Source organism: Aptenodytes patagonicus, chromosome 8 (genome assembly GCF_965638725.1).
Source record: "Aptenodytes patagonicus chromosome 8, bAptPat1.pri.cur, whole genome shotgun sequence".
Classification (NCBI taxonomy): domain Eukaryota; kingdom Metazoa; phylum Chordata; class Aves; order Sphenisciformes; family Spheniscidae; genus Aptenodytes; species Aptenodytes patagonicus.
The window spans coordinates 11,408,899-11,431,057 of NC_134956.1; the positions used below are offsets into that span (position 1 = coordinate 11,408,899).

General features: G+C 49.7%; 1 protein-coding gene across 2 annotated transcripts; it reads left to right on the top strand.

Moving 5' to 3' along the window:
* The first annotated feature begins 419 nt into the window (after positions 1 to 419).
* Positions 420 to 22,028, top strand: COPG1 (coat protein complex I subunit gamma 1). Of its 2 annotated transcripts, none has more exons than XM_076346365.1 (24): positions 420 to 503; positions 4,695 to 4,747; positions 5,583 to 5,663; positions 5,766 to 5,837; positions 6,660 to 6,739; positions 7,668 to 7,743; positions 7,900 to 7,992; positions 8,316 to 8,402; positions 8,554 to 8,711; positions 9,333 to 9,466; positions 10,252 to 10,319; positions 11,075 to 11,263; positions 11,738 to 11,833; positions 13,227 to 13,470; positions 13,848 to 13,923; positions 14,264 to 14,367; positions 14,476 to 14,601; positions 15,032 to 15,100; positions 15,470 to 15,612; positions 16,989 to 17,160; positions 18,155 to 18,252; positions 19,735 to 19,873; positions 20,862 to 20,960; positions 21,580 to 22,028. In XM_076346365.1, the coding sequence occupies exons 1-24, from the start codon at positions 476 to 478 to the stop codon at positions 21,708 to 21,710; spliced, it is 2,616 nt and encodes an 871-aa protein (XP_076202480.1). In that variant the 5' UTR covers positions 420 to 475; the 3' UTR covers positions 21,711 to 22,028. The 2 variants fall into 2 exon arrangements, with proteins under 2 accessions (XP_076202480.1, XP_076202479.1); XM_076346364.1 differs by lacking the exon at positions 420 to 503 and adding an exon at positions 1,584 to 1,715.
* The last annotated feature ends 131 nt before the right edge of the window (positions 22,029 to 22,159 follow it).

Below are 22,159 nucleotides of genomic sequence, written 5' to 3' on the forward strand. Positions count from 1 at the left end.
ACGTGCCACCTCTCTCTGGGTGGCTGCAGCACACAAAAATCCTCTCTGAAGCTTGGCTAAGCCTGGAAGCCGGTGGCGGCAAGCGTGCACAATAAAAGGTGGCATTGAACGCGGCTTGTTGTGGTTTATACCGGTCTTGCACCCCTCTCCATCCCCATTTTGTGTTCCCTCTCCCCGGAGCTGCAGTGGGGACTTGTCCCGGGCTGGGGACCAAAGCTCATTAAGCCCCAAACAAGGGTGTCACCCCTTGTACCGGCAGCGGGGCCAACCCCTGGCCCAGAGTGCCCGCAGCAGCTCTGGGCCAACGGGGACGTCGCGTTGCACCGCTGGAGCCGCCGTCTTCGGCAAGGCTGGGAGATAAGAGCGGCGCAGAGCAGAGTGCGGCTGCCCCGTGCAAAGTACAGGGCAGCGTGAGCGAGGCAGAGCCGGGGGACGCCTGCCGAAGGGGCTGCTGGAGCTGGTGGGGGACACAGCCATGCTCTTCGAGGAGTACCTGCTGCAGGGTGAGTGCAGCCCCTTTGCCCTGGAGCAGGTGCTGGCTTTGGGAACTAGGCAGGAGAAATCAGGGTGACCCTGCGCCCCACAGGAGGGACATATTTCGGTAGCTGGCGAAGGGGTGTGCCAGCAGATGGGTGGGTTGGGATGAGGTGGCGGGGTGGGTAACGGGTCCTTTGCCTTCCCCGCCTGCCCTGGGGCTCAGGAGATGCCCGGGCAGCGCCGGACCCCAGGGACACCCTGCTGCAGCGGGTGAGTGCTGCGGGGCTGGGGCTGGGGGTTTGTGGGTGCAGGGTCAGGTGACAGTGGCAGCAGGGACACGGGGCATGGAAGGAGCTGCCAGTGACAGTACATCACATCGGGGACACTCCAGGGCAGGCAGTCCAGGTGACAACCACCTGTCCTCAGAAGGGGGTTCTCCTCCACTGCCCCCCTCGCCCCAGGGGCACTGAGCCCTGGCCAGCAACTCCCCCTTCCCATGTCCTGCCCCATCGCCCCATCTCCCCTCCCCGAGTCCCAGTGTGGCCCCACCCTGCTCTGGCCCCCGTCTGGCTCCGGTGTCCCCCGAGCTCCCCGGTGCCCCACTCTGCCCTTCCCCTGCCGCCCCCAGGGTGTCCCCCTGGCCAGTGTCCCTCCAGTGATCCCACTGCCCCCTCCCAGTCCCGGTGTGTCCTCCCCCCGCTCCCCCCCCCCCGCTGTGTTTCCTCCAGTGTGTCCCCTGGTACCAGTGTCTTCCCCCCCCCCCCGCCCAGTGCCCTCCCCAGCCCCGCTGTCCCCCAGGCCCCGTGTACCCCCCAGGCCGAAGGTACCCCCAGTGCCACTACTGCCCCAGCCCCCGTGGGGCCCCAGCCCCTCTCCTAGCCCCGCCCCTCCGCCAATCAGACCGCACCCTTCCCGATCGGTCCCCGCCCTCTCCTCCTGTCAGTCACCGCTTCGCGCCACACCGCCGCGCCTCGCTCGCGGCTCGGGCCACAGCCGGGAGCCACGTCAGGGAGGGCAAGGCCGCGCCTGCGCAGTGTGGCGGGCGGCGGCGGCGGCAGTGACAGGCTGGCAGGAAGGGGTGGGAGCAGGAAGGGGCGGGCGGCGGCACCGCCGGCACCGGGACTGTGGACCGGGATCAGGATCGGGATCGGGATCGCCACGGGGCGGGAAGGGCCTCACCGAGGGGCCGCTCGGCAGCACCATGCTGAAGAAGTTCGACAAGAAGGACGAGGAATCGGGTGAGGGGCGGCGAGGGGAGCCGGGCTGTGAGGGGAGGCCGGGGCGCGTTGTGAGGGGAGAGTCCCCCCTCCTGTGTGTAAGGGGGGGAGCTGTGAGGGGAGACCTCCCCTCCTGTGTGTAAGGGGGGGAGCTGTGAGGGGAGACCTCCCCTTTTGTGGGTAAGGGGGGGAGCTGTGAGGGGAGACCTCCCCTCCTGTGTGTAAGGGGGGGAGCTGTGAGGGGGAAACCTCCCCTCCTGTGGGTAAGGGGGGGAGCTGTGAGGGGAGACCCCTCCTGTGGGTAGGGGGGAGCTGTGAGGCGACACCTCTGGGGGAGCTGTGAGGGGAGGCTCGGTACCAGCGTTGCAGCGGGGGCTGGCTGGTGTGCACAAGGGCGCAGTGAGAAGCACCGCGGAAGCACTAGAGCAGTCTGCTGCCGTCCTCCTCTCACTGCTGCAGCCAGAGGCTAAACCTGTTCCATTGGCACAGCGCACCGACGTTACCTGCTGCAGGTGCAGAGTCCGAGACTAAATATTGAGCATGTTAGTCCTGTTCACAGTTGCCCAACGCTCAAGCCAGGTGCTAAAGCAGGGTAGAATCCAATTTGTAGTTTCTAGCGCTGTTATTCTGACACACATGGTCTGCTCTTCCAACAAGATTGCTGCCGGCTTTGGTGGGTCTGAAAGGCTGAAAGCACCGAAGAAACACGAAGTGGTTGCTTGACCTTTCAAAACTTTAGGCCCGAGTAGTAAGGAAGAGGTTGATATTTTATGTGGTGTGTAATTCAGGTGGAATCGAGGCTCGATATGGTAGTGTTTACTTTCATGCTTGTGCCTTGTGGTATCTTTTTCATCTTTCTATGAAGCTTTCTACACAGCTTGTTCTGCATAACAAATCAGTGTGTCCTGATTCAGCATAAATCTTAGTGATTGTTCTGTGTGACTGTGCTTCCTTTTCGTTTTAATGTGCATTAAATGCTTTGCCCTTGTTTCCCTTGTCCAAAGCCTCCAGTGACGTCTTGATAAGCGGAAAATTTAGTGAGGCAACTGTTGGAGGGGAATCGCTCTTGGCTTTCATTTTTGGGGCTATTCTTCATTTGCACCTGCTGCACACTTCAAGGTATTGCGTTACCTATGGCCAAGGCTGGCAGGAGATGCACTTCCTTGTATTATGATGCTGACTCTTGTTGATTTTCTTCATACTGAGAGCTCACAGAGCTCTCATTTCTGGCACTGCTGCTTGCATGCTTCCCAATATTTTTTCTTTGCTATTGCCTTTACTGCTCATCCTATTGCTTCTGTTTCAAATGAAGATTCCTAGGATTTACTGCACCTACCTTTCTCCTGTGGATTGTGTATATGTCCAAAAAGTATAGCCTGAGTGCTTGTTGTTCTCAGTCTTAGGTGGAGTGCATCATCCCTGAATTTACAAGCCTTTTATACCCTTTCTTTCCATGTGAAGGCTAACAGGACAGTCTTTTTGTTGAGATGAGTGTGTCCATTTAATTGGCTTCTGTTTCTTTGCTTTTCATGGATGGTTTAGGTAGTCTTGGATGAACTGTTTCCACTGATTCTCAGAAATGCATTTTGAGATGTTATTCTGGGCATATCATTGATCTGAGATCCTTGCTCAGTCAGTGACTGTTTCTCTGCAAATCAGTACAACTTGTTGTTAGTCATTCAATACTAGGAGCTTTCTGAACACACAGCCTCTGCCTTTCCTGCGTCTGTTTCTCCTCTGATGGAAAAATACTTGGACACACGGTGCTGTGAGGACCAAGACTTCATGTGTGATATATTTCAAGATCCTTAGTGCTATGAAAGATGAAGAGGTGATGCTCTGTTGTTGATGGCTGATTTAGGGATTGTAGACATGCTGGGCCATGGGAAATACTGTGCTGCTGGGCAGGTCTTTTTCACATATTCATACTAGAATTGGTTCATACTCATACTAGAGATGTTGCTTTTGTTCTTTCCCCTTGTTTTCTTCTCTCCTCAACCCCACGTAAGTGTCTGTGCTTTGTTTAGCTACCTACTGCATTTGCAAACTTCTGAGCCAGAGGAGGGCAGTTTATGAACCAGGAAGGAGCCAGAGCGCAGATGTGTTTGCCTTTAAGTGTAAGGCTTACTCTTGCAAAGGCTCCTGGGGCCAGCGTAGGATGCTTCAGGCCCAGGTCAGATCGGAGCTGGGCCCAGGAGCTGTGCTTTCTAGCAGATCAGGCTTGTTAAAAATTGGAACAGCACTGGAAATGGCTGTGTTTTGTCCCAGGGCCAGGATGAACATAGGTACTAATTAAAACCTGCTTATCAATAACTGGCAGCTTTTGAAATGCTGCAGCTCACAAATGCTTAGGAGGCAAGCTAATAGAGACCATGCAGAATGATAGTGCTTTTCCCTCTGATTATTTAATCCTTAATTGGTGGGGTTTTTAATTATTGAATATAATTTATTCTATTAAGTGGAACAATGAAAGTTACTCTGTGTCCAGACTCTCTAGTCTGCTGTCTTGTTCTCTTAATTAGTGATAGAGCCAAAAATACTTTACTGGTGAATTCCTGATTGGTTTATAAGGGAGGGATAAAGCACTCCTGACTCACCAGTCTGGCAGGCGATACCTCTTTTTGTCTGAGCTTTTGTTTCTAGGCCTGTCTTACTGATGCTCTAACTGTCAGCAAGCTCCCAGCCCAGGAGCTGGAAATAGGTCTGTGGGGATAACAGTGGAGCACAGTTACTTTACGGCTAATCAGTCTACCTCAGCTCATGGCTAGTTACTTGTAGGAGGGATGACAAATTGAAGAATGTTCTGTCTTCTCTGCCTTCCCTAACTGCTATGAAGACATCCAATTAATATTACTTAAAAGAGGGAGCTCTGGTTGCTTGGTGTTCACAAAAAAAGTTACCCCAAAATGCTCAGTCTGCTTTTAAAGTATGGGCATGGTTAGAAAGTTGCTTTCCCATAGCACTATCCCTGGAAAGACTTTTACTCTCTTTATTTTGCAGGTGGAGGTTCCAACCCATTCCAGCACCTGGAGAAGAGTGCAGTCTTGCAAGAGGTAAATCCTCAGACGATCTCCTTTGTGTACCCCTTTCTGGATAGAGTCTCCCCCTCTCTCGAGTAGGTCACTGGAGAACTTCAGCGAGGAAGTGGGGGTTTGTTACAGTCCTGCTAGCTCTGAAAGAAATGGGCAACAGTCCTGCTAGCTCTGAAAGAAACGGACAACAGTCCTGTTAGTTCTTATTTTATTTTTGGAGGGAGGAAGGGAGAAGGTTGAAATGGTCTCTGTAACGAATTAAAGACTGTGAACTATAAATAGTAACAAAATGAATAAAATTATCTGGGAAAGCTCACCCTGAAACAGGAAGGTTGGGAAATTGGCCTTGAACACCCCGAATGTCTTGTAGATGACAAAGTTAATGAGCAGGGTGTGAGTGGTTATTGAATAGTCTATGAATTTGCTCTGAAAAAATGCCTTTCTGTTCAACAGCAGATAAACTCGATCCTCAGACCCTGTTGTTTCAACGTTATTTGTTTGCTTGCAATGTTGTGAATGGTGTTGGCTCCTGTTAGCTTCGCAGAGCTCACATCATCTGTCAGCAGAGTAGTGTTTTAGCTAGCACACAATCCAGACTCGTGTGGGTGAAAGTGTGATGAGGATTTGGCCTTTAAACCTTAATTGCTCTTGGATTTGTGATCCCAGACTGTAGAACCAGCTGTTTAAAAGGATTCCATGTTTAACAGGAATTGAGGGGAAATCTGATCCAAAGTCATTAAAAATCTTGCCATACCTCGCTCACGATGTGTTGTTTGTATCGGTGGCCAAGACCAGACAGGACAATGTTTGCAAGGGGGTGTTGGTGTCAGCATCCTTGTCTGTGCTCTGATTCCAGGCACGGGTGTTTAATGAGACTCCCATAAACCCACGAAAATGTGCTCATATCCTCACCAAGATACTGTATCTCATAAACCAGGTAAGGGAGAGAAAATTTACACCTATACAGAGATACCTGCAGCAGGCCCAAAGCTGGTTGTGATAACTGGGATTTCCTTCCTTCTTTCCAAACATCATCTAGGGGGAGCACCTTGGTGTCATGGAAGCTACCGAATCCTTCTTTGCTATGACCAAGCTGTTTCAGTCCAATGATGTAAGTCTGCTTGTTGTTTTCTGCTGTTGTTATCTGGTGGGCCAAGTTGTCAACAGTGGTTTTTTCAGCCTCGAGATATGTGTTTTTATACAATCAGCTTTTCCGTCCTGCCTGGAGCTACCTGATCTGAGTGGAAAGAGTAGGATGAAAGTTTAGAAACAGAGATCAGCTTCCTAGCCCTTCCCAGACCTTGTAGCAGCTTAACTGAAGCATTCTCTGTTCTTGAGACAGAGATTCCTCCCTCTGAATTGCTGTTTAACTCTTGAGATTGTGCTAGGCACAGATCAAGCATATAATCAGCTAGAATACACTATGCTTTGTGCCCAGCATTAAAAGATCCTGCTTCCTGCTGAGAGTCAACAACAGTGTGTCCTGGAGGAGGCCAGGAATTAGTACCTACCCACAGCAGTAGTACCATCACTAGTTGTCCCCCAAATCACAAGGCATTAAAATCATGAGACCGGTGTAGAAATTCCTAGACTCAGGAATACAAATTGCTTGCTTTCTTGCTTTTGAAGCAACAGGGTGCCTTCAGCTAATGATTTCAAGCTTTTCTCCTTGTTCGTGTGAATGACAAGTGAAAGATGAAACTGTAGATCCAGCTAAATCTGGTATCTCTGCGGCTTCACCCTAAGATTGAGGGAAGAGGTGTTTTGTTAATCAATATGGGTTTTGTACATCTTTTACACTCAGGCAGTGGGGCTCTCTGAAGGTATCAGGTTCTTGATCTTCACAATAAAATCATGGAAGCAGGGAAAACTGAGATCCCTTCCTATCTGGGATCCTCTCAGCTGATACCTGTCTTCCCTCTTCCCTTGTCAGCCAACTCTTCGCAGGATGTGTTACCTGACTATCAAAGAGATGTCTTCTATTGCAGAAGATGTAATCATTGTTACTAGCAGGTCAGTCACTTCACTTTTCTTACTGTTATATTCATGTGTCCTCCAGTAATGCCTGTCCAACCTCTTGGAGGTAACTGTAGCCCCTAAGCAGGCTGAGGGAATAGGGCATAGGGAATGCCCTTGGTGAGGAAAAGTTTTTCCTTTAAAAGGGGCCATTAAAGTACAGACACTGAACTCCTGGTGATGTATGTGAAATGTGCTGTGTCTCCATATCCCATGCCGATGGGTGTTTGGTTTGTCTCTTTTGGTTACATGATATGGCAGCACGGCTGTTTTTTCCCCTTTTGCAAAAGGCTGTTTCATTAATTCCTACTTTCCTGTCTGAATGCCTTGAAGCTTTTTGAAGATTTCCGGCATAAATTCCAAGGCTTTCAACAGGTAGGCAGGGATTTACTGCTCCTGTAGCAGCACAGGATGCAACTTCACTGGGGAAAAAAATTCCCTCTCTGAGTCATTCCTGAATTGCTGCTCATCCCACTGAAAGGCTGGTGCCATATCGGGAGCCGGGAGCATGAAGGTACAGGGTCTGCTGAGGGCCGAGGCCATGCAGCAGGCAGAAGCCAGTCCCAAGTGCTGCCATGTGATGAACTCCTGTCTCCTCATAGATGGTCTCACACTGACCAGGATCCTCGGGAAAGGGCAGGAATGAGCCTTCCGGTAAGGAAGGCAAATGGCTCAGGGGCATGTGTGTGAACCCCAGCCTCCCGTGGTGATCAGGAGCTTGAACAGCCTGCTGATGAGCTTGGAACCCGAGCACTGATCTTTTCCTCCTGTCTTCCCACCCCGGTGGGACTTGCCCGAGACCTGCAGTTGCCTGCTTGGCATTCAGCTGTGATCCTGGCTGCCTGCTGCTCTGTCTGCACTGTGCGTGCACCTGAGAGCTGCTGGCTCAGGAGCGCGGTATTGAGAGCTTCCTGTTTTCAACCAGCTTAACCAAAGACATGACTGGGAAGGATGACAATTACCGAGGCCCTGCTGTGAGAGCGCTCTGTCAAATCACTGATGTAAGTGCTGCTTTTCCCTTGGGGCAGCCCTAGGCCCTTCACCTTTCCCGACTTCACCCTATCCCACCTTTCACTCTGCTTTTCATGCCTTTGCATCTCCCCTTTCACACTCCTGATGGCTTTTCCGTATCAGCTGTTGTTTCTGTCTCCCTGCAGAGTACCATGTTGCAGGCCATCGAGCGCTACATGAAGCAGGCAATTGTTGACAAAGTGCCAAGTGTATCCAGCTCAGCTCTGGTGTCCTCCTTGGTATGTACTCCCTGCAGGGTGGGTCTGAGGGACAGTCAGGCTGGGAAGCAGTCATCTGTGGTGGGATTGGACATCTTGGGAGTTTCAGGGTTTCATTCTTTGTGAACTGAGGGACTGGTGCTGACTTTGTGGGATATCATCGACCTCTTGAGGCCATGGCCGTCATGGCCAGGTCTCTGCATCGTGATGCTCTGCTCTTCTGTAAGTTGCTACCACCAGGGCTGTCATGGGGAAGGCTCGCTGCTTCTTAATATGAACTGTGATTCCCAAAGCTTCCTCCATCCTTCTCTCACGGGTTGTCTGTGGCTTTGTCTCTCCCCCAGCACCTGCTCAAGACCAGTTATGATGTGGTAAAACGCTGGGTGAACGAGGCTCAGGAGGCAGCTTCCAGTGACAATATCATGGTGCAGGTAGGAAACCTGCCACCAACACAGGGAATAGCAAGCAGCGCCTGGGAGTGGAGCACACTACTAGAGCTCAGCCAGGCGCTTCTGGGCAACAGAGGGGATAGAAGTGGAAAGAATACAGCATGGGTTTGTGACGATCTCTTTCCCTGCACAGTATCATGCTCTGGGCTTGCTTTACCATGTGCGGAAGAATGACCGCCTGGCAGTCAACAAGATGCTCAGCAAGTTTACGCGCCACGGCCTCAAGTCACCGTTTGCCTACTGCATGATGATTCGAGTAGCCAGCAAGCTGCTGGAGGAAGAGGCTGGCAGGTGAGGGGGCTCCTTTGCCCTGCTGAAAGAATTTCCTCAGGTCCTCTTGTAGGCTCACTTGCCATCTCATGAGGGCAATTATTTCTGTCTTTGAAGAGCAGCACGCAGCTTCTATCCTCTTATTGTTGGTTAAAAGGCAGCAGAGAAAATACAGGATGCTTTCATGTTGTTATGGGATGGCTTCTGTGAGTTTTGTCTGTGTATGTGCTTGCACATTGAATACTTTCTTGTTTCTCTTGCCTGTTTTGCATGGCTGTTCTTTATTGAGATACTCTACTTCATTTTCTCTGTCTTCTGTAATTATTTGGCTATCATGTATGCACTGTGGCTTCCAGGTGGATAAGACTTCGTTGTGTACAGTGAGCTCTCAGTGTGTGAGGGCTAAGGGAGATTCCCTTTAGCCCATAAAGCAGAGGGTGTCTTCTTAGAAGGCAGCCTGACTTCCAGCCCAAGCATGCTGGAAGTACTGTATAATGACCACTATAAAATCTGGGGACAGTGGATTTATGGCTGCTTTTAACTTTCCACAGGCTATGGGACCTGCCCATTTCTGCTGCCGGATTCTTCATTTCTGTTAGCACCTTTGTTTTAATTCATTCTTGTGGTTTTTTTGTCCCTTAGCCGCGATAGCCCCCTGTTTGATTTCATCGAGAGCTGCCTAAGAAACAAGCATGAGATGGTGGTCTACGAAGCTGCATCTGCCATCGTTAACCTGCCCAACTGCACTGCCAAAGAGCTGGCTCCTGCTGTCTCAGGTAAATGTGATGCTCATGGCAATGGCGAGGGGATTATGGGCCTGCGGTGGTGACACCTGCTGATTACCCCAAGAAACAAGAACCTTGTGTAGTTTCAGGCTTGTAATGCTGCTGTACACTTTGTTGCTTTATGCTGCTGCTGAGAGCCTGTGGTGTGTGTGAATAGCTTTGCTCCTGTAAAGGTATTTGCCTGGCGTGTTCAAGTGTGGGTTACTGGAGGAGTCTTTTTTTTTTTTTTTTTTTTCTGTGAAACGGCTGAATTCTAACTGATAAATCTCCCTGCTCTAGACTGAGTGTAACAGTGCAAGAAGCCAAGGTGTTGGGGTCCTGCCTTCCCAGCTCAGTCCAGTCCAGCGATTCTCCTGAGCTGGGACTGTTGGGAGGTAGGGAGGCTGTGTGTCACCTCTCTGCACAGGGAGGGTGCCCTTCATGGGCCAGACCTGGGAAAGAGACAGGGTTTGCATAGAAATGGAGAATAGCCATTCAAATTGGCTTAATAGGAAAGATGACAAGGTGATGAAATTAGCTTTAAAGAGGAGCAAAGGATAGCAGCACCATGAAAGAAGAGGGAGGTGGGTAAGAGCTAGTTGTCAGCAGGGATGTGTGGCAAAGGGGACAACAGGGAAGAAGGGAGGAAGCTGGTAAATTCACAGTTACTTCTTAAGCGTGCTTCTAGTTATCTTGTGCTTGCAGCTGTCTCTTCATTGAAGCTCTTGCTTTAGGTATGAAATGCTTCTCAATAATAGATTGCCTAAATATCTGCCTTTGGTTTTCCCACCTTGCAGTTTTGCAGCTGTTCTGCAGCTCCCCGAAAGCAGCACTGAGGTATGCAGCTGTCCGTACCCTCAACAAGGTAGGAGCTGGTCTCTTGGGAGCTGTAATAGTTTCTCATGTGCGGGAAGTTGCAGACTTCAGAAGAGAAAGGGGGCCAGATTATGTGATGATTTTGTGTGAATAACCTCTATCCTGGGCTACAGCCTTGCATTTCATTGCTTTCTGGGTGGAATAAAACCTCAAAGAACACTTTACAGAAGGGGAAAAAAGCAATCTAAGAATGGTCTCTCTAAGAATGTCACTGGTCTTATGAGTTACTGCTGTCCCTTCTGAGCTTCATGTGATGAAGGAGCTCCTTGTAAAACAGGGATCAAACCTTGATGCTGCGTCTTGCCTGCTCCGTGGCAGTTTTTGCTCCGGCTTTTCCCTTGACCTTGTCAATTCTAAAAAGAAAAAGACAGAATGGCAGTGTCTGGTAACTGCTGTACTTCCATCCACAAAGCTGTTCTGCACAGCTGGGCTCAATGAATTTTTGGTGGGAGTTCATAGTTTTCTTTGCAGAATCTGAATCTTAACATATAAAGGAGAATGAGTTAAAACTAGTAAAAGATTTTTTTATTACTACTGCTTCTCTTCCAGCAAGAGATGCAATTCTGCAGGAAGAAAGAGCTTGTTTAACCTCAGTTGAGTTGTTTCTCTAAGATGACCCTTGTGTACAGTCTGCAGCATTTATTTTTATAGGAAGGAGTGAGAGCTTATAGAGACTTAGTGTTTTTTGCCAGCTGGGCCTTTTGTATATATTCAGTGATTTCCACTCTTCCTTCTCTGCTCTAGGTGGCCATGAAGCACCCGTCCGCTGTGACTGCCTGTAATCTAGACCTGGAGAACCTTGTGACGGACTCCAACCGCAGCATAGCCACCCTGGCCATCACCACACTGCTGAAAACCGGCAGTGAGAGCAGCATCGACCGGCTCATGAAGCAGATCTCCTCTTTCATGTCAGAAATCTCAGATGAGTTCAAAGTAAGGAAGCGGGAGGAGGAGGGACATGCAGGTTCCTGAAGAAACCCCTTGGTCTTCGTCCATGTTTGTGTGTGCACACTGAAACCTGCATGGAGCCCCTTCCAGCAGCTGGGCTGCAGCATATTTGTAGGGAAAAGAAAGAATATGAGGCTATTGGCCTAAGCCATGCCTCAGTCGTACAGCACCTAGCTCCAAAGTCACATGCTCTCTTCTGGGGGAGAAGCCCTTTGAGAATTAAGTCTTTTTTCTTCTTTCCAGTGGGTGTGGGCTTTTGCTAGAGGCTGGCCAGTGCATAAAGATCAATCTCCTCCAATTCCTAGGATTGTACCTCCTGGAACTGCATTCGTTGGATAAGCAAAATCAAAACCATAGTTTCCAGGCTAGGGACCAGCACAAAATTGACACAATTCAACTATTTTTTTTCCTGCCCGGTGAGACAGAATCCTTTTTTTACTTGCCCCCCTTTTTCTCCAGGTTGTAGTGGTGCAGGCCATCAATGCACTGTGTCAGAAGTACCCTCGCAAACACGCTGTCCTCATGAACTTTCTCTTCACTATGCTTCGGGAAGAGGTAAGTTTGCAGGACAACTACTTTGTGTTCCTTGTTTGTATGCATAAACTGCAGGACTGCATAGTGGCCCCTGTGAGAGTCAAGCTTTTACTGATAATGCTGTGCAATAAGAGCCTCTCTCTAAAAGGCTTGCAGTCTAACTGGCAGAAATGTCCAGCTGTGCACAATAGTTTTACACATACTGCCAGGCACATTTTTAATGTGGTTTTCATTCTTTGATTTTTTCTGGGGGTTTATTAACTCTCAAAGGAAATGCAGACAACAGCAGATCTGTTGGCAGTCCATGTGTGTTTCACATTTGAACCAGCTTTCTTTTATACTTTGACAGCAAATTCCAAGAAGTTTTGTCTTGTACACAAAGATTTGATAACAACCTATTTATTGATGACACAGGACCACTTTTGTTCTGTTCTCTGTGCTGTGGCAGTGAAGGGATCACAAGTACCTATAACCATTCTCTACATTCAGTCAGACATAGAATTGCAGAAAGACAGCTTTACAGAGGTTTGCTGAGGCCATTTCTAAATGAGCTAACATGCCTGTAACACAGCTGGCACCACTGCTTGCTCTGACATCACTTTCTGCCAATTACAGCCTCTCATTTGGGAACAAACCAGAGCATCTCATTTTCTCCTGTGAAAAATGGACCATTCTCCTTTCCCAGATTTTCTGTGGGTGGATGGTATAATTTTGAATGTGGTTTTGTAGTTCAAACCGTTCTGTTTTACAGCTTTTTTAATCCAAAGTAGCTCCAGAAAGATCCCCCAAATGCCCAGCGCTGTGCGTGTAATTGACAGAGGATAGTGTGCAGCTTAATACCCTGGTGGGTATTGAGGACACTAGTAAATAACATCTGAAGATAACCAAGCATTAACGGTGTGGCAGGTTATGGGGTGTGCCTGGGGAGGTATTGATTGCCTGTCTTCACACACTAATGGGGCTATTTGCTGGGTCCTGCTGTGGCAGATATGATCCTTAATATATTTCTCTTGTGATTCATCCTCAGATGTCTGATGCTAAAGGGGAGAGGATTGGGTTTTTTCTCCTCCCATATGGCTGTTTTTATGTGCTAATTCTAGCAGCAGAGGATTTTGAAGGAGATGTAAACCCTTCAGGCTCATGGATTCTTTTACCCTCTTTAGGGCTTGGGGTTTTTTTCTTCACTGCAGCCATTCTGAAGGGAGCTGGCAAGAGAGCTTGGATATTAGCTGGTCCTCTGGGTGTAAAGAGGGTCAAAAGCGGGGGTAGCATTACTGCCCTTCTCCTTTCAAACATAGATTAAAAGCACTGAGTGTGGGTGACCTTTTTGAAGGAAATTCTTTCCTGTCTGGCTAGTTCAGAGTCTCTAAAATACTTCGAGATTTCCAGCTGAGCAGTTCCCTTTGCTCCCTAGGGTGGCTTTGAATACAAGCGAGCCATTGTGGACTGCATCATCAGCATCATTGAGGAGAACTCAGAGAGCAAAGAGACAGGCCTGTCTCACCTCTGTGAATTCATCGAGGACTGCGAGTTCACTGTGCTGGCCACCCGTATCCTCCACCTCTTGGGGCAGGAAGGGCCCAAAACCAATAACCCCTCCAAATACATTCGCTTCATCTACAACAGGGTTGTCCTGGAGCATGAAGAAGTCCGGGCAGGTAAGAGACAGACCTGGAAAGCTGTCTGCCCTATGACAGATCTTCAAGGAAATATACCACATGAACACCTCTGCTTTTGAGGATTGTGGTTCACTCTAGTCCTGAGCAGATCTTTTTACACAGCAAAGATCCTGCAGTAGTATTGATGGAAGAGGTGGCCTGCAGCTGAGAAATGGAGAGGGAGATGCAGTGACTGAAACTAGACAGCAGAGGTTTACAGGCACTTCGCTGTCATACATCTGCCTCTTTCTAGTCACAGTAATGTTTTATACTAGTGCTAGCGTCTCTGACATGGCATTTGAACAAGGCCAGGAAATGGAGGAAACTTCAGGTGATTTCTTTGCTTTCTAATTCTGTTTTCATGACTTGTGCTACAGGTGCTGTAAGTGCCCTGGCCAAGTTTGGAGCCCAGAATGAGGAGATGTTACCCAGTATCTTGGTGTTACTGAAAAGGTGAGTTGTACCTCAGAGTTTCTCAACATCCTGCGTGAAAACCTCTGTTTACTTGAGGGTTAGCATCCTCATGCATGTCTAGTCTCTTCTAGCTGTGGATCTGAGAAGGTGCAGTGGTTACCTGGGATCCTGTGATGGGATCACCACTGCATTCAGCACCACAAAGTGGACAGAAGCCAACTGTGGTGGATGATTGCTTTTCTAATACAATTACTAGTAGACTGCTGGTTGTCTCCTGTGGCATGTTCTTTCTGGCCCTGTAAGGTGGCTTAGTCACCTGGATTCATTCGCAGGGACTCTGCTGCCTTGCACTGAAGAAAGTTTTCCACTTTCCTCTCAGGTGCGTGATGGATGATGACAACGAAGTGAGAGACAGAGCCACCTTCTACCTGAATGTCCTGGAGCAGAAGCAGAAAGCCCTCAATGCTGGCTACATCCTGAATGGTAATGCAGGAAATCCTCAAAACAAGTCTGCACCTCCTTCCTGATTTAACAAGTGACAAAGAGCTGGCATTATCTGTGGTTTCAGTGACCTGTTCCTTCTGTCCCCAGGTTTGACGGTGTCCATCCCTGGCCTGGAGAGGGCTCTGCATCAGTACACCTTGGAGCCGTCCGAGAAACCCTTTGACTTGAAGTCTGTTCCTTTGGCAACAGCTCCTATCATCGAGCAAAGAGCAGGTGAGGAACAGTCCCCCAAATGCTGGTCCAGACTGCCAGTAATTCCCTAGCAGCTCCAGCCCTTGGACAATAGACTGCATTGGGCCTGCTGGGAATTGCTGAGCTCCATCCTATTTGAATTTTGTGGGATTACATCTTCTGTAAAGACTAAGGCCAGCAAATCTGGTTGCTCCCACATTAGTGTTTTGGTTTAGTCCAACTGCTAATAATAGTAATAGTTGGTAATCCTCATTGGAGCTGCTGCAGTTCCAAAGGTGTTTAGGAAGCTAAATACGGGTGTCTAGTCCATAGCAAGATGAGAAATGAGCTCCCTTCCTTTCCTTAGTCAAATCCAGACATGGATCTGTTTTCTGATTTAGTTACTTCTTACTCTTCACCTTCAAATCCTTTTGGGGTTTTTTTGTTTGTTTGTTTTCTTTTTCTCGTGCAGAAAATGCCCCTGTTACTGTAGTCAAACAGCCAGAGAAGGTGGCAGCAACACGGCAAGAAATATTCCAAGGTAAACTGATGCGAGACCTTTCCTATGCCTGTGTGTGAGAACAATATAGCCACCTCTTGCTGAGCCTGTCTAGCCCCTCTGGCTTTTTCCCATCTCCTTTCAGGGAGTGACATGGCCTCCCAACTTTAAGTCAACTGTTCACTCCTCGGGGGCGGGGGTGCCTGTAGTCCTGTTCTTTCTATCTTGCAATAGATGTGGGCAAAGGATGACTCTGCCTTTAGTTTTAAAAGTCCACTGTGAATGTTTATGGATGTTTGATGGATAGTTCCTTGCTGCAGCAGCTTCTGGCAGCTTAAACGAGGGCTTTGAAGCTGCTAACACCTTTCTGTGGGTTTGGGAAGGCAATGGTTTCTCTGTCCTCTGTTTCAGAGCAACTGGGGGCAATCCCAGAGTTTCGGGGACTGGGCCCGCTCTTCAAATCTTCCCCAGAGCCTGTCGCCCTGACAGAGCTAGAGACGGAGTACGTGGTTCGTTGCACCAAGCACACGTTTGTCAGCCACATGGTGTTCCAGGTGGGTAGCTATGGCACGTGGTGCTGAAAGAGGATTGGAAAATAAGCTCCTGACCGGTTAAAAGCTCCACTGAGAAGAAATAGCTCAGGGATATCTGTGTTCAAAGCACATCACTGCAATGAGGAGTCCTTAGTTTCTCATCCAGGGCAGCAGAGCCCCAGAAAAAATTAATTAGGGAGCGTGTGTGTGTGTGTGTGTGGCTGAACAATGCTTACATGTACAGTCAAAATAAATCAGACAAGCGCTAGATGGGGCTGTTCTCACTGAGCAGTTGGCAAGGGGAGCTGTGTTCTTGCCTCAGGGTCCCTCAGCACGTGGTTTGGGCATAAAAGAGTGAAGCTTACTGTATCTGAGAGGCTGAAAAGGGTACCCAAGAAAGGGACATGGTGGGGGAGAGCTCTTCATCCCCTACACTTTGTTTTAGCCTGTGTAATACAGGTGCTTTTTTCTGTACTTCTTGGCCTTGGCTGTACTGCCCTGCTGCTACATGTGATACTTTAGGATTGATGTGCCAGCATCTCTGCCTGGGCCTCGGAGACTTCAAGGCACAGCGAGTCCTACGTTAGCTTGTGAGCCAGCAGTGTTTTGTCCTTAGCCAGCTCCTTCCTCAAAAGCTCCGAACTGCTTACACAGTCCTCGTAGGGGTTGATCTTTGTTTCTGTTGTCCATCCACCAGATGCAATTGTATGAGGTTAAGTGGCTTGTCATTGCAGCCGGAATGAAGTCTAATCAGCAAGTTTAGACTTGCTGAAACCGTCAAGCTTGCTGAAACTTGCTCGAACTATCCCTAGTTTGAGCTGTGCAAAGGATCAGCTTCCCATCTGCTGTGGGGCACTGTGTCCCTGTAGCATCAAGCGAGAAGATGCAGGCAACGCAGTAGTCACATTTCCATACAGCAAAGAGTTAACCTGGGAATTACCATCCAGGGAGAAAGGACAAAGTACATTTAGAGGAAAAAGTTCCATACTAACTGGTGAACTGAAACAGGCAGAAGCTGTGACATCCCTGCCCTCGCTGAATTTGTGTTCCTGCCTGGGTTGCAGAGGGCAGGCATTGGATAGTTGTGTACTGGTTCATTTTAAGTTGTTTCCTTAAAAAAAAAAAAAAAAGTTTGCTGGAGCACTGGAGTCCCCTGCAGGGTTTTAGTTTCTCCCCTAAAGCATTTAAATGAGTAGCTTTTAGTCACAGTTGCTCTGTGACTAAACTGGAACGCATGAGCCCTATGACTAGCCAGCTGATAGCGAGGTGCACTGTTGAAACACAAAGAGCTAGGGGTTCACAAGTTGATAGCATGCTCCCACTGCCTAAAGTGAGTCTGCTATTAGACCTGTAGCGAGCAGCTTCAAGCTGTTGCTGCTTTCCCCTTCCCTGTTTAGTTTGACTGCACGAACACCCTGAACGATCAGATCCTGGAGAATGTCACAGTGCAGATGGAGCCAACAGAGGGGTATGAGGTCATTGGCTACGTACCTGCCAAAACCCTGGTGTACAACCAGCCGGGTACCTGCTACACGCTGGTGGCACTGTCTGGAGAGGATCCGACAGCAGGTAAAGTTTGTCCTCTGTGTTTTCCTGACATCCCCCAAATTAAGCGTACCTTATTGCTCGCCCCCACGCATTCTACCTTGCATCCTAGCCAGATATTTATAGCCTGTGTGTGGGTGCAGCCCTGAGTGATGCTGAGCATGACTTCTCTTTGCTGTTTGGGGGCTGTCAGGCCTCCCTTCTCCCCTCCTGGTTCCCTTGTGCTGTAGCATTGTTGAGTCAGGCTATGAGAGCTGGCAGATGAGCATTCAGCTCTGCTGAGTCATCTCCCATGCACCCTGGTGCGTCCTTTAGCCTGTCTATTCTCTGTGTTATGTGGGGCGGCTGGTACTTGTAAAGTGCTGTGAGTGCCCAGATGCTCTGAGTAGCAAAGGGGTATTTCAGACAAACCGCTAGAATTTCAGGGATGTCTATTTGAACTGAACATTCCCTCATTTGTCACTGTCCAGAACGTGAACCAGACCTGTGCTTTGGTCTCCCTGGTTTGTGTTCTGGGACTGCTCACCTGTGTGAGTTGCTGCAGTTCACCCAGCAGTACCCATCTTCTCGGGGATGAGTCATCGCTTCCTCTCCCAGCCAAGTGGTATTAATCAGCTGCTGGGTTGCAGTGCAAGGTGGTTTCATTTGAGAGGCACATGAACCGATCTCTAGATAAGGATCTTGCCTCTTCACAAGGTGCTGGTGGGACATGTTTAGTTAGTACAAACCTCAAGTTGTGTTGGGAATCAGTAATAGCACTTGATCTGAGGATTATGGTCTTGTACCACCATCATGAGCCTGTCTCTATCACTGTTTGCTAGCCTTAATATTACAAATAAATACCTTGTCTTTGAGAGACAAACTGTTGGAGAGCCCTCTCTAGGTTACTGGCTAAGCCTGTACTGCTGACTGTGAGGGGGAGAACCCAGCTGCCCCAAGTTTCCCAGCCCCATTCTGCTGCAGAGGATTGCAGATCTGGTGGTAATGTGAGCTTTGCCTTTGCCTCCCCCACCTCCAGTGGCCTGTACCTTCAGCTGCATGATGAAGTTCACTGTCAAGGACTGTGATCCGAACACGGGTGAGACAGACGACGAGGGTTACGAGGATGAGTATGTGGTAAGGAGCTGGGTGTGTACCTGATCACGGAAACTGCAGCCATTTTCAGGGTTTTTGTGATCTGTACTCAGATCCCTGCAAGCAACTCTGTGACCACTGACACCGATGTGGGCAGCATTGCGTGAAGAGCGGGTTCTTGCTGTCTCTATGGTGCAGAGTCACAGGCTGCAGACGTGGGTTTGGAGGGCTTGCTTTGTCTCGTTTGGAGTATCCTCCTGTTGCTTTCCAGGCAGACACCTGACTGTGCAGGATACTTATGTTTTGGGAGGCCATGGTGTGTCCTCCAGGCTTGGCTGGCTGTGCCCTATAGGCTCCAGCAGTTGCACAGTCAGCTTTGTGGAGACAGAGGGCCATTGGACGTCTTTTGTTCTCCATGAGTTGCTCTCCGTGATGGCACAGTTAATTGCCTAGTGGCTTGCCTGATACAGGCAGATTGCCGTCCTTGTTCTTGCTCTGGGGAAGGTGGGCCTTTTCCCTCCCCAGAACCGAGACTGATGAAAGCACTGATGCTGCAGAAGCACCTCTCTTCCAGGCTCTGCCATTTCCAGGATGGCTGTTGTACCACCCAAACCTCACAGAGGGTGGTGTTTACCCTCCAGAGAGGAAGGGATGTTGTGACACAACCTCAGCTTGCCCTGTTAGCTCCAGAAGCTGTTTTCTATGCGTTGCCTGTCGCTGCTGCGAATCTGATTAGAGGCACTGCTGTGCAGTGAGTCACTGAGGACACAGCGTCCTCCCAGAAGGAGCGGGGAGGGTTTTTCCCAAAGGAACATGCAAGGTTAACCCCTCTCTCTGCTTGTCACCAGGGCATCTGAGTGATATTTAAAAAAACTCTTCCATGTGTTGCAACTACAATCAGGAGGAGATTCTTTCCTGCAGCGTTGGCTGAAATGAATGCAGGCTGGTGTCTAGCCAGCTCTGGCACTGACTGCTCTTCGATGCATGCTCTGGAGGGACAAGCCCACTTCTGCCTTGCACAGATGTAGTCACAGCAGCAGTTCAGCTAACGCGACACACATCGTTAGGTGATAGCAAGTGTCTGACAGTGTCTCGCTGGACTTTACCAGCCTAAAAAACGATGGGCCAGAAAGGCAAAATAGAAGCTTATGTGCATTCCAGGGAAGGAAATGCTGCATCTGTGTGAGCACAAGCAGCTGTTTCTTAGCTTTTGTCCTCTGTTTCGGATGTTTGTCCAGTGCTTTGATCTCTGTCAGGCCAAGGGCTGTGCTCAGGACGGGAACCTGCTTTGTAAACCCTGGAAATGGCATGACCAGTGGCTTTCCCAGGCCAAGCAGTTGCTCAACCAAGTGGTGGTTGCTCGAGCAAACCAGAAGGGGCAGGGCTCCTTCTGACATATTTGTGAGTTGAAGTGGAAGCTCTCTCCTACACTCACCTGATCTCGGGGAATCCAGTCTAAAGCTCACTCTGGAGAGAGCAGAATTAGGAACAACCATGTTTCATTTGAACCTCTTCTACCACCAGCTTGAAGACCTGGAGGTAACAGTGGCTGATCACATCCAGCGAGTTCTGAAGCCAAACTTTGGAGCAGCCTGGGATGAAGTGGGTGATGAGTATGAAAAGGAAGAGACCTTTACTTTATCTGCTATTAAAACCCTTGAAGGTAAGGGGGTGCCTGAGCACAGCAGAGCTCTTAAATTTTCACTCTCTCTACAACAGGCAAAGTCCAGAGGTGCAGTCTGGCTCACTTTAGGTCTCTCACAGAAAGGCTAGAGGGGCAAAACCCTTCACAAGTAATTTCACTGTAGCTGTTAAATGTGGAGCTACAGTAACTGTGATAACAAGTTAGTTCAGGTTTCAGAAAAACCAAATGAGTATTCTGGGCCCTGTGGAGATCAGGCTGGATTGTGGGAGGCAAGAGAACATCTTGCTTTGCTCTCGCACGCTACCCTCCCAAGCAGACAGACTATAGTTCAGCTGTGAGCTCCCACTTTCCTTCTGTGAAAGGAGGAGATGCTCTGACCTTAGGACTCAAGACCAATAAAAAAAGATGCATAAAGCAGAAGACATGAGGTTGGTGGGCAGGCTTGTGGTGTAAGCCCTCTTCTCTTTCATCATGTATTAAAGATTCCTTTTGTTGTTCCTGAGAAGCCTGTAAAAACTCGGTCCTTTTGATGGCTTAGAAGGGTGTCCTTGTCCTATAGCCATCCCTGTGCTTCCTTGCACAGCGCCTTGGGCTTGAAATACCTTCCCTGAGGCCTTTTCAAATTCCTCTTGAAGACCTTCGAGGTGTCTCCTTCCCTCTGCATCTGTCCCCAGAGAAGCAAGCTGGCTGTCAGGGTTGCACAGTAAGCGTGCAGCCAGCTGCACTCTCCTACTTCCGTTGTCTGACTCATTCACCCTCCTGTTTCTGTTGCACCTTTGCTGCATCAGAGAACAGAACTGCCGTGTGGCAGTGGGTTTTTTGTGTGTTGCCTTTGCCTCCCTGATGGCCTCTAAAATCACAATACTGGCCAATGCTATGTGTCCCTCAGGACAAGGAACATGAACCCTAACATGCAGGGAGGGCTTGAGTCACCTTTAGATGCTCTTTGTGTGTCCCTGTCAAGACGCGTGACATGGAGCCTGTTTTATTTATTTTTTCTTAACAGAGGCAGTTAGTAATATTGTGAAGTTCCTGGGGATGCAGCCCTGTGAGCGATCGGATAAAGTGCCAGATAACAAGAACTCTCACACACTGTACCTGGCAGGTGAGCTGTGGGGTGAGGTCTCTGCTCGAGTAGCAGCTCTTTGGGAGGTTGCACAGAGCTGCCTGTTGAAAATCAGGGCAGGAGTTTCTGATGGAGCCCACTGTGCTCCGGGTAGGATTTGGAGGCTTGTCCCTGCCATGGTTTTCTGTCTCCGCAAGTGTAGAGCAGCTGGTGTTGGGATCAGGGAGAGTGCTGTGGCGGGGGGATGTTGGGGTCAGCCCCAGGCTCAGCTGGGTGGAATTTGCTGTCCATGATCTGTGGCATCCTGGTTTGGAGTGAGCCTGTGGGGGAAAAGTACAACACCCTTGCCCAGCAAAATGGATGTATACTGGAGCTCTTAGACAAGTGACTGGCAGTCACTGAAGGAGTGTCTGGATCTCTTCTCAGCTGGAGTTTATTTTACACTTCGCTTTCATGAGTTTTACAGTAGCAAGAGTCCCAGGTACGTTATAATGAATGAGAAATGTGCTGCTCGAGGGTCTCTCCTGGCCCCGTGCTGGGGATTTGCCAGCCTACATACAGGAAACCTGCCCTTGCCAAGCAGTAGCGTTCATTTTTAGGCTTGCAGGGGAGGGTGGCCTGCAACACGCTCACTCCTTCCTCCCTCTCCCCCTTCCAGGTGTGTTCCGGGGTGGCCATGACCTCCTGGTACGGTCTCGTCTCGTCCTGACCGACACGGTGACGATGCAGGTCACCGCCCGCAGCGGAGAGGAGCTCCCCGTGGATGTGATCATGGCCTCTGTTGGATAAACCGCCTTTTCCAGGACTGTCCTGACACCGAGCCCCCGCGGGCAATGCTTCTTTCTCTGGCAGCAGAATAGGGATCACGTTCACTACAGCAGCTTTTGTGTTCTCTGCAGTACAGCTGTATTTGGGGCTCCGTCTATAAAATAACGATGTTTTTAAGGTCTGATTTTACGAAGCGCTTTGGCCCTGCAGTGGAGGGTTTCACAGCGGGTGGCCGGTTTCTGCGGCGGTGGCAGCGTGTGGAGGAGAGGCGACACCAGGCCGTGACGGCCGCTCCCTGTCCTTTTTATGTCGTTCAAATAAAACATCTCGTGGCTCCTCCTGGCCTGTCTCACGGGGAGGGAAAGGCGCTTCCGCCGTCCGGGGCCAGCCCCGCCTCCGCCCCGCCCCTGCCCGGCCCCGCTCCGCCCGCAGCCGCCTCCCCGGCGGGGCGGAGCGCTCGGCCGGCCCCG